Here is a 12532-nt window from a genome sequence, read left to right on the forward strand (position 1 = left end):
GCAGGTTTCTCCCCCGGGACGACGGCGCAGGGCGATCACGTCTGTACTCCGGCTGCTGCTGCTCCGTGCCGGCGGCTCTTATCATCTCCGAAAACATCGGGTCAATTAACCTAACCTGGTTATGTTAATGTAACCCATACTAGGTCAGAGTTACTAATCCAAACCTCCATGAGTACTTTGAAATCAATGATGCCAGAGTAAGAAACTGCCTGGTCTTTAACAATTACTTGAGAGCCAGCAAGCTGAATATTCAGGTGTAAGCTGCGAGCTTTAGATGTGCAAGCAGATGAGTTTTGTCTGTCTTGATGCTTGAGGGCATCATCTGTCCAAATCAGTGTAATTCCCTAATTTTTAGGCGATTCCTTTCACTATCATATACTTTAAACTCAATACAGCTGGAACCATTTGAGGCAGGCAGTTTGCCTAAAGAATGATGCCGTTGCCGAAGGGAGAGAGAGAATCAAACTGCAATATTCTGTATAAAATATCACATTCCTGGAAATGCAGTTTGATTACCGCCGTGATCCCAACAGTCTCTGTAATCCTACACCATATGGCCTTGAGGTGAATATTTGTATTTAAATTCTTGACTTGTATTTTTAACTATTCAGAATGCAACAAAAGCTCATTTGTGATTATGTTTTACTTGTGCAAAAATCCTCTTTCTGACTGAAGACATGCCTCTATGTAAATGCCATTGTCGGGATTTTTGCCTATGCAAGAAATTCCTATCGTTTATGACCAGGCCCGCTTCATTATTTATATATCCTTTTAAGCGAGTCAGTTGAACCTCATTTTAAAAGTAATGCCTGATCTTCATCAGTTGATCTTCAGTAAATTATGTTTTACTTTTCCATTTAATGTTGTTTCAGTGCCCAATGTGTGTTTTTCTTCCTTTCATAAAAGAGCCATACCATTTGTCACTGTGTTGCTCTTTCAGCCAGAAATGCATAATATAAACTGTTAATTAATCATAGTTTATCAAAATGAGTATGTCTAGCTACATTTTTCATGGCTAATTTTATTAAAACAATTAATTCCTGTTGCCATGTTGATCATTGTGATCATATATCATTTAAATTACTGTAGTTTAAAAGAATTGCTGGATGAAATTCAGGTGGCAACATGACTGGAATTGGTCCCAAGTATCCCCTTCAAATCCTCATCTGAAGTTATTGAAGTTTTTATCACATCAGCTCTGATTCAGCGGGCAGCTCGGCTACAATAGTTTCATGCAGGTCACGGAGGTTATCTGATGGTAGCAGTCTGAAGTTACAACCGTCTGCAACCAGGCTGCTCCTGGGGTATTTTTTTCTCATTACAAGCGGCTGTCCATTACTGGAATGATAGCCTTGTCTGCTGTAATTGACCCGTAGTTTTAAATTGGTACCATCTGTCTTCATACAGATGTAATGACCTTGTAATATATCGACACTTTATTGCATTAACTCTGACACTATGTGACAACTGACAGTCGCCGGCGAAGGGACGGGAGGGGTCAAAACGGATCAGAGGGGCTGTCACTCATCCGCAAGAACAAAGTTGGACAAACAACTTTTTGTTGACAACGGGGCTGGTTGAAAATCACTGATCCGCTTTATATTTGCAGGTTTTTCCAATAAACAAAGGTTGGGACTTTCTTTTCATAAGTGAAAAGTCCCGTCCCTCCAACAGTCAAACAGTCTTCATGTTAACACAATGCAAAAATGTAAAGAAACACATTTCCAAAAACGTTTGGCCACTGAGTAAAACATTGTGAATAAAAACAGAAGGCAGTTATTTGTAGGCTTTAAATACCCTTATTTTAAATGTAATCTGAGCTCAGAAAGAAATCTAACATGGGCGTCAGATGCGGAGGCATCAGCCCTAGCACGTCCTCTGCTTCTCACTGTCGCCATTTCCTTTCACATTACGTCCAAAAAAAGTCACTTCAACCACAAAATCTTAAAAATAGAAATAAAAATAATGAAAAAAAGATGGTTTTTGCAGTATTTTTTGTTTCATGATGCATTAAATGTTTTACTGGTGGAAAATCTGGCCTGGAGATGAGCCAGAAATGTTCCTAAGCCTTTGCATTCACTCCCGTTACATAACTGTGCCTATTTTCAATAAAGAGCCATCATGAGTATCCAAAAGTGATTTTCCGCCTTGTCTTCTGCACACAGAGATTCCTTCAAATTTTTGGAATCTTTTGAAATGTCCATTAGATGATAGGATATCCAGCGTCTTTTCAATTTCATGAAGAAAATCAGTCTGACTCGGTCTATATTTACTTTTAGGAAGCTCTGCTCCGGACTTCTTCCACCCCTTTGTTGCTCATATTCCAACCAATTTGAGTTGCCTTAAAATGCATCGAGCTTGTATTTGTCATGATGTAGCTGATTGTCTCATTCAAACATCTGATTTGTTTTCTGTGATCTATTAAAATTTAGAGTTTACTTGGTGGTGCAGATTTTTTGGAAATAATGAATGAAGTTTATTCAGTCATTGCAACACAAAACAACACCAAAAAAACATTGTACACAGCATTAACTTTTCATACAAAACCAAAAAAATGTGTTGAACAATAACTGAAAAGGCATAGGCAGAAGCAAACTGCTTATAAAAGCCTATCCCATATTAACAACTTTCTTTTTTTGGCTACCAACCTCCAGAAAACCAAAAAGAGAATAGAAAAGCAAAGAAACAACAAAAGGCAAAGAAACAATAGAAAAGCTAAGAAACATTAACAGATGGTCAATTGCACTTATAAGCTTAAAAAATAGCTTTACAAACCATTTTCTTAAATACAACAAAAGAATGACATGTTTTTAAATTTATGTTGGCATCATTCCAGAATTTAACTCCAACGATGGAGACACATCTCCTTTTCATACCTTTTTTAGCCATTTGTACTGTGAAATTACAGACACCTCTAAGATTGTAACGAGTCTCCTGAATTGAAAATAACCTCTGTATTGGGTCAGGGAGCATTTTTGATTTAGCTTTAAACATAATTTGCATGATTTTAAAATAAAACAAATCATAAAATTTAATAACATGAGAATTTAGAAAAAGTGGATCTGTGTGAGCGTAGTAATCAGCCTTATTGATGATACGTATGGCTCGTTTTTGAAGTTTTATTATTGAATTTAAGGTGGTTTTAAAGGTGGATCCCCACAATTCCACACAGTAAGACAAATAGGGAACAATCAATGAGTAGTAAATCAAATGCAAGGCCTTGGAAGGTTGCAAATAAGGTTCTACTCTCAAGGGTTTTGACAGGAAAACGTATCACATTTGTGTTTCAGAGCCATGACGGACGGTTCGAAGTCCGTGGTCGCCACGGCAAGTCTGCGCTGACCATCAGCGGCGTGAGGCTCACCGACTTGGGGCGCTTTGACTGCGAGGCTCAGAGCAGGATAGGAGGTCATCAGAAGAGCATGTTTCTGGACATCGAATGTAAGTATGGAGAAAGGCGTGTCTTTTTATCATCTGCAGTCCAATAAAACTGCAGTTTAATCACCCACATCCTGTCCAGCATGCACTGGTCACTGCAGGGTGTCTTTGCCAGAACTGTGACATTTTAAATTTGGCTCCATTTCTCTGTTTACTGGAACACCCGGGCCTCCTTGGTCGTACTTTTGTAATTCTTCCAGCAGATCCCCGGCTCCACTCATCAAGTCCCGGCCTGTGGTAAAAATGTACAGTTCTGTCTGGGCTGTGAGCAAATGCTCGCTAGAATTGCTCGTGTCTGGAATGATCTCGCCAGCGTGGAAACGTGTGTCGCCATTATGGTTCCCCGAGATAAGAGCCTCCTCCTGTCCTTCAAGACTAAAACGGTTCTGCAGGTGTTTTTCATCCGACTCCATTACATCCAGGTGTCTTGGTTAGACACATTTGAATTAGATGTGGGTTTATGTGAATTTATCGCTCTGTAATTCAACCACGTTGAAATTCTGCGGCGCCTTGGCTGCATTTTTCAGCAAAATTGTCCGAGGGAGGCAGAGTGCTGTTAAGCTGCTGTTAAACCTCAGTGTTTGGTCCTGCTCTCTCACCAAACCTCATATCTGCTGAAGCTTCTAATAAACCCACCCGGCCGGGTTACGGGGTCAGGCGGGCTCACCGGTTAGTTCACTTATGCTAATTGGAGGTCTAATCAGGCGACCCCTGAAAAAGCCCTGTGATTTGAAAGTCTTGCCGGTGTTCTGCCATTTTTTTGCTGCTTTGTCAAAAAATGCTGCCTAATGGTTTTCTACCTTTGTAGAGCTACAATTTTACTGTGTTTTACTCCCTAAACCACTTCTTTGACCCCAAATGGTCCTTGTCTCTTGCCAGGCCGTCATTGTAAATAAGAATGTTCTTAATGACCTGCCTGGTTACATTTATTTTAGTTTAGTTTTTTATTCACTTAGTTGTTGTTTTTTTTTTTTTTTAATTTTTAATTTATGTTATTTGTGAAATTATTTCTTGGGAAAAGGGGCAGATCAGATAAGATTCTTCTTCTTTCTGCTCCCTTTTCATTCACAATTTAAGAACATTTGTATTTGTATTGAATTGTTTTATTTTTTGAATGAAATAAAGAAGAAATGAAATGAAATGAAATAAAGGCCAATGACCGAAAGAATATCAAATAAAGTGATAAAGATTTTTTTCTCTTTATCATATAATGTTCACAAAGTGTAATGCAATTCATGTCATGGGTAGTGTATTTTGAAGGATCAAATACTCAACATTCCATATTATCAATTTTACATCGTGCAATCAAACTGAAAATCGACTGTGCGCTTTCGCAGAACCACAAAGTAGCATTTCTCGGCAGGTAGCAAGGATTGGCAGAACACCGGGATTATTTTTCATCCGTACTGCGGATTGTGTTGCTTTTGCATCTAGTTTCAACTTAATTATTTTATTTCTATGTTAACACCCACTTTTTATTCCTCTGGTAGTCGTGATGTTGGATGCAGACCCCCCGGATCAGTCCCTGCCCCAACACATGCCCAAGTGTCCCTGGACAGAGTCCCGACCCCTCGTAGCCTGGTAGCCCCCACTGCCCAGCTGCTCCCAGTGTCGCTCCAAACCCGCTAAAGTGGGCAGAGTTGTGTCAACTAAAACCTAATCAATATGTAGATGGCAATTATCTGCTGTTTGTATTTGCAGTCATTTTATTTGTCTCATTAGTAATTCATAGCACGTTCTGATCATTCATGGTCTCTGTTGGAGCTTTTTGGTGGCCCTCTCCTTGGATTGTGTATTTGGGGTGTGTTAAAATGTCTTTCTTTTCCATTTTGATATGTTGATGCCTGAGGGAGTCATGGATTTATTAGTCATTGTGCATTTCTTTGCTGCAGTTTTATGTTTCAAATGTTTATGGTCTTTCTCTGTGTGTGTGTTGTGTGTATCTTTTTTTATGTCTTATGACGATCGCTGTGGCAATGCTCTATCTGTGTGGGTAATGTGTTGCCAACTCAGCAAATAAGAAAAATATCAAACTGATTATTAAACCACACTTCAAAGAATATTTGTCTTATTTCTAGTTAAAATGTCTCATTTTTAGTCAAAAAAATCTCATTACACTTAAAAACAAGACTCATCAATGGAAAAAACAACAATTTTCACCAGTTTCAAGTATATTTTCACTTAAAATAAGTAGGAAAATCTGCCAGGGGAACAAGATTTTTTTGCTTGTAATAAGAAGATAAATCTTGGCAGATTTTTCTACTTATTTCAAGTGAAAATTTACTTGAAAAGGTGAAAATTGTCAAATAAGTTATTTTTTCAGATTTTTCTGCTTGTTTTAAATATAATTCAATTCAATTCAATTCAAAACACTTTATTTGTCCCCGAGGGGCAATTTAATAATAATGAGATATTTTGACTAAAAATGAGACATTTTAACTAGAAATTAGACAAATATTCCTGGTAAGATTTTGAGTTTTTGCAGTGCAGCTGGAATAGGTTAAAGATAAAGTTTTCTTTTCTTTACTCATAGAAACAAACCCAGTACATCTATAACGTTAGCAGAAAGTAAGGAATAACGAAGAAACAACAACTTACAAACCGGCAGCTCCAAACAAAAACCCACGGCTTTACGTCGCTTTACAACCTCACAAATGACCGGTAGCATCTTGACTCCTGGAACGGTGTGAAAGGGTCTGAAAAAATACAAATAATACCGGACCCAGCTCCCGGTCATCGTTGGTATGAAAAGTAACAAACCACCTGGATATCTTTTGCAAAATATATACAGATTTGACATTTTGGAGAAAGTGATACATAGCAGTCGTGTGGTTTTAAAGAACAGCAACAGTCGAACTGGAAAACCGCTTGGATCAAGTCACCCCTTTTCTGAAAAGCAAAAGACCTGGCTTTGAAAAGTCTAAGTTGAGAGAGTAATGTTTCCGCGGCCCTTGGAGCAGTTCTTGATCGACTGTAAAACAATCTGTAACGTGGTGCATAGAGGACCACGGATCTGAAAATGACACCTCGCTGTGACTGGAACTCATGTGTGAACAGAGCAAAGAAGAATCAAAACCCCCCAAGAAATAAAACAGCTTTGGAAAATACTAGGAAAACGTGTGAGGACGATTGAGTTCATAAACAATATGGATTAGTTTTAATGTCTTTCTGCTTTGGTGCTAACAGATGCCAGACAGTGACATAAAAGAATAAATGGCAAATCAGTTTGGATTTTGGAAATTTAAGTAAACTTGGCCAAATATGTTGATTATTGTGAATCTGTGACACTCAGAAATATATCCTAACCTACATGTACCATGTCTTGCAGTATTTTTGGGGGTTTGTGGTATTAATGTTCTTTATGCTGATATTGCAATAAATAGTTGATATTTAGGGACTTTCTCCAGCCTCCAGTCTTACCTTTTAATGTTTGCCCTCCTGAATCATATTCTAGTGAAAAACCCCCAACTGTCAGTGTCAATCATTAAAATCCCTCAGGCCTTCCTGAGATATGGCATTGCACAAGACAACCAGATACGGACTCTAAAAGAGGGCTATTTTGTTGGATGGGGATTTTTTCGTGTGTGTTTTACCTCCATTTAATCTGACCTTGCACTGCTTCTGCATAATCTTACACTTCTGCTTAATGTCAACATATCTTACCTTTATTCTGATACCACAGCTGAGATATACCTGTTTCACTCATTTTTTACCAGGAATTTGAAATAAATCATGTTAAGGAGGCTTTAAATGTTGAAGTGGAGCGCAATCACGCATCATGAAGACCGACCTGAAAGAGCAGGGTTTTTTCCCCACTCAGCCTGGTTTTTCTCCTGAAGAACGTTGTATTATTAAACACCGGTCCCCCTCAGTGCCCCAGCATCCACCCCACTACATACCCGGCTTCCAGAAGGGTTAATTAGAGGAGGGATATCATGCATCGCCGTCCGCTTTCTCCCACTGACAGCTCCGCTACTTCCCAGTGAGCGCGCCCATCCCTCACTGCTGCTTGTTTGGGGTTATTTGGGGCGGGCTCAGCCCTGCCTAATGAACTCTGAAAGCAAGATCTTCATTTTGTCCTTGGAATGATTAGCTTCGTTATTAGAGAGGCTCTGCTGCCTTAAGTATACCAGTGCAGAGCGCAGCTCTTTCTTTTTGTGCTTCGCAGCACTTTGAAGTCTAGACGAACAATGAAGAGAGAGGCCGGACAAATGTACATTTCAGAGCAGCGGCATCCTGCATCTCTGAAGTGGAAAGCAATTTTCTCCCCTTCTGCCCGAGGAGGTTTTAAGATTCATGGATTCCCTTCAAAACTTGTTTTTCCATGATTCTTAAAAAGTTGACAAAGTTTGATGACATACTTGTGCAAGGAAACGACACAGGCACCCTCCTGCTCTGAAAGCATGATGCAAAGATGCTGTTTTTTGCACTGTAAACTTGTTTTTGTGGCGCCTCAGCTGCCGGCTCGCTCCCAGTCTGGATTGCTAGCCTGCAGAGGAGCAGGGTTTGTGCTTCTGAGTGCGACGGGGCTGAGCCAGCCGCTGCCGCCAAGCTAATGAACTCATTTACTAAGTCACTGCAGACTGCGGGGGGATAGCACGTCTTGAGCTGTGACAGAGAGCCAGGCATCAATCTCTTTAATGGAATCCTGCAAGTGAGCATAAAACAACCATAATGCGTCTTCGATGGAGCTAGGCCGACTGAGCCGGGAAGCATCCGAACAATGGCTCTCTGCTGAGATCGTTCATTATTGCTCTTTCTATTTGCAGGGGGAAATGAGCTTCTGTTTGCATCTTTTATTCTTATTTCCTGCTGCAACATGAAATGGCTTCAATTAAATTTTTCTTTCCAACATTGCAGAGGGAGTATTAGATGTGTAAATGCAATGTTTTCTCACTTCCTTTTCAGAAATTCTGTGTCACCTCGTACACGCTCTGTTTTTGTCCACTAAAAGTTTACAATTTCCCCACGTTTTTGTGCAGATATCCCCAAATTCCTGACCAACCACACCATTTATTACTCTTGGGAGGGGAATCCTGTGAACATAAGCTGTGATGTGATGTCCAACCCGCCTGCCACCATGCTGTGGAGGAGGGAACGCCTCACCATCTCCGAGGGAACCCCCAACATGCAGATACACAGAACAGAGGGCAAGTCTGTGTTGGAGGTGGGTACAAGTCCCCCGGCGGTCACTTCCTGTCACTTGAGACAAATCCAAAACTCCTGCAAATGTAGGAATATAAATTGTCATACGTTTTTACTAAGGCAGCATAATACCGAGCCGGGGGCTCCTCATATGCCTGCTTTTTCCAAACTTTTATTTAGTGTTTAATCATTCATACACCTCGTTTTAATAAGAATGTACATTTGAGTCATTTTCTTTCCAAGATTGGACTTTCTTGCAAGTAAGACGAAAGGTCACAGAGTACAATGTTGAGCTGTATCACAGACTCTACCGGCCTTAATTGGCTTGTTAAATATTAAAGTTCACAACGGCAAAAAGACTGGGTTGCCAGTAGAACGACTCCCAACCTCAAAAAACAGTAATGCTCGACTTAGATTTGGATAGTTGCTTCAAAATCAACCACATCAGTTCTGGAACAACTTCCTGTTGTGTTGGCAAGGCCAAAGTTTGGTTACAACCAGTACTCGAGTTGTAAAAAAAAATCAGGGGGGATGGTGGATTTTATCATATGGGGACAGATAATTTGTGCTGATTACAAATAATATAATATATTACAAATAATAGCAGTGACCAAAACAGCTGCAGAAATACTGCAGGAATGACATAGCAGCAGTTAAATGCAGCCTTCTGTAAGCTTTAAATATCCACTGGGCTTACATCAAATACATCAAAACACAACAATAAAAAACACTTTTCTGAACTTATCAATATGACTCTGTCCTTCACAGGATAAGTAAAATGCATCACTGCAAAAACTCAAAATCTTAACAAGAATATTTGTCCTATTTCTAGTTAAAATGTCTCATTTTAGTAAAAAATCTCATTACCCTTAAAACAAGACTCATCACTGGAAAAACCAACAATTTTTACCTGTTTCAAGTAGATTTTCACTTAAAATAAGTAGAAAAATCTGCCAGCGGAACAAGATTTTTTTTGCTTGTAGTGAGAAGATAAATCTTGTCCCACTGGCAGATTTTTCTACTTATTTCAAGTGAAAATTTACTTGAAACAGGTGAAAATTGTTATTTTTCTGGTGTTATTTTTCTGGCGATGACTCTAAATGTTGAAATAGCAGTAAAACCACATTCATTGATGAAATGACATAAGGGATGGAAAGGGGGGATGGCAGTTTTACAGGGGGGATGATTTTGACCGTTTTTATTTCAGGGGGGGATGCCATCCCCCCTCATCCCCCCTCAACTCGAGTACTGGTTATAACCAAGCACAAACATGTCAGCACATACTCTTCCTACCAGCCGTCAGGCACGGTGGTGATGCTTTGGGCTGGTTTCGCTGCAACATCTTGTAGCTACTGAAACCTGGCCTTGCAACAGGCCAGTACATCATCAAATCTGACATAAAACTGCTGAAAAATAAAAAGATGCAGATGTTTTAATGGTCCAGTCAAAGTTCAGACCTGGCCAGGGAGCTGGGATGTTTGAGAATCTTTTTGAACTGCTGTAACGTTGTAAATGTGTTTTTCTGCTAGGTGACTCCGATGTCTGACCGAGACTTTGGCCGCTACAACTGCACAGCCCGGAACAACATCGGAGTTCGATACCAGGAGTTCATTCTGGCCCAGGCAGGTGAGTCTGCAGCACGTTCTTTTCTCTGTGAACTGCTTTGTTTGTTTGTTTTTTACCCGAACTAAGAAGATTGTGTTGTTCACCTGGAGTCTGGAGTGTGGGGACTCAGGAACCCTACACTCTCCCACCAGTGATGCGAGATGCTCAACTAACTGTAACCATCTACATCTCCACTGATGGAAATAGCCTTATTTGCAATTCCCAGGAAGATAAATTCTGCAACAACTCCCAACCGCTATTCAGTATAGCTTAATCTCAAATAGTGCTGGTTGATTTACCATACCCCCTCACTATTTACTGAAGTACCCCCTAATTTACTGTAGCGCAGTCTAATACACAATAGTGCGGTCCAATTATCTTTAGTGCAGATTGAATTGCTCTGGCTGAGGAGAAGAGTAGTTAGCAAAAAGCTGACCTAATATGTAGTCTTCCTGAAAACAATGTGTTCTCCAAGTTGTTTTGATGATCACAAGTCTGCACAAATGCAAAAAGCACAGCCGCACACACACAAGGGACATGCACAGTGACTGCTAGTGTGTAGTAAAAGTTTGAGTTGTTAATGTGGACTCATGGGGGAGTGAGATCGCCTGGAATCTAAAACAAAGTCGCGCAGATGAGCTTGAGTTGCTCAAGATAACACTCAAGATACTACACTACTTTGCAGTGGCTCAAGCTGTTTTAGTGTTGCCACTAATCATGTTAGCATTTCATCTACGATGTTGACGTCTTAAATAAAATGGGGTTGGGACGAAAGAGACATTGTTTAAAAGGAAATCTTTTCCTGTTTTTGCTTTGTAACCTTTATTATTAGCAATTTCAGGGCATCCTAAAACGTATTTTTCTCAGTTAGTATTTGAAATGTTCTATTCTGGACTAGGGCTGTTCGATTAATCGATTTTAAATCGTAATCGCGATTATGTCATTAGAACGATGTTAAAACGTGAAAATCGTAAAATCGATTTTTCAAATTTTTTTTTTTTTTTTTTTACCTTGTCTGCACACATATTAATGATTGATACCATATTAATGATTGATGGAAATACCTCTCAATACCTGCGACAAGTGCCCCATCGGAGAGGCTCTTTAGTGTAGGAGGGGGCGTTGTAACCATGGTGATATACTAACATGCCACCGGGCATCCCTCAAGCCAGATGCGGTAGGCTCGTGTTCCTTGCAAAAAACTTGAAAATGTGAACAGCAAATGTAATGACTGACATTACACACCTCTACCTCCTTCATGGGTTGCATTATTATTTAGCATGCAAAGACCCAGTTTAGTTTAATTAGAAAATGTCTTGTTTTATTTAATTGGAAATATAACTTACTGTATGTTTGCAAGTGCTGATTTGCTGATTTATTTTTTCAGAGTTAAAACTTTATATTTTATTATATTTTTTAAAACTTTTTTTCAACTTATTTTACAGAGTTTTGCACTTTATTCATTCATTTTTGGTTTAATAAGAGCAAAGTTTGCACTTAAAGCCCAATGGGGCAAATGTTCAATAAAAAAACAGCATATTTGAAATCATTTCTTTGCCTTTTGTCAATTCACAAAATAATCGTAATCGTAATCGAAAATCGGATTTTGAGAGAAAAAAATCGAGATTTTATTTTTGGGCAAAATCGAACAGCCCTATTCTGGACAGTCTGATCTGCAGACGGATCAGCGTGACCCCAAAGTCTTTGTGCTGTTGTAATAGGTGTAGGTTGTGATTTTTGCATAATCTTCCTGAAATAAAGAGCCTTCCGAGGAAAAAGACGTCATGGATGACAGTTTCAAAGCTCGTATAAATCTTTGAGCTTTCGATTCATCGAGTCCACAAGACAGTTGGAATCTCCACCACGGTTTAGATATATAGATAAGCACCTCATGTATCTCTCAAGGGGAATACTGTTTCATCACCATATCAATTTAGGGAAACAAAAGAAAATTTAGAGTAAGATGAAATCACAATTAGAATTTTTTTACATGTATAGAAATATACAACTGAAAATAGGCACAATAACATTTTAATGCTGGGAATCATTCCCAATAATGATGCTTTGTTAGGGTGCACTGTCCATGAAGCAAGATAATTTTACAAGAGATCTTGTTTCCAGTTTAGATGTAGTCTGTGTTGAAGGGTTCAAATTGAAAAAGACAAAAGCAGAATTGCTACAACACAGAAAAAAGTGAGACGCTGAAAATTGGCAAATAATTGTTTATCCCTGAAAAAGAATGAAGATGTAGAAAACAAAAAGCAAATAAAAATACGTGATTGTGTGATTGCTTGAAAAAAGGTTTTATTAAACGTAAAATAGAAAATTTTAAAACTGGAACTCT

General features: G+C 39.2%; 1 protein-coding gene across 5 annotated transcripts in view; it reads left to right on the forward strand.

The window, feature by feature from the left end:
* LOC133425087 (neural cell adhesion molecule 2-like) overlaps positions 1–12532 on the forward strand; it is a 436069-nt gene that overhangs the window by 369647 nt on the left and 53890 nt on the right. For all 5 annotated transcript variants that reach the window (XM_061715764.1, XM_061715765.1, XM_061715766.1 and 2 more), the window contains exons 9-11: positions 3291–3441; positions 8421–8605; positions 10113–10209. In XM_061715764.1, the coding sequence (XP_061571748.1) occupies positions 3291–3441; positions 8421–8605; positions 10113–10209 (433 nt within the window). The remainder of the gene's footprint in view (positions 1–3290; positions 3442–8420; positions 8606–10112; positions 10210–12532) is intronic.

Source organism: Cololabis saira, chromosome 24 (assembly GCF_033807715.1).
Source record: "Cololabis saira isolate AMF1-May2022 chromosome 24, fColSai1.1, whole genome shotgun sequence".
Taxonomy (NCBI): Eukaryota; Metazoa; Chordata; class Actinopteri; order Beloniformes; family Belonidae; genus Cololabis; species Cololabis saira.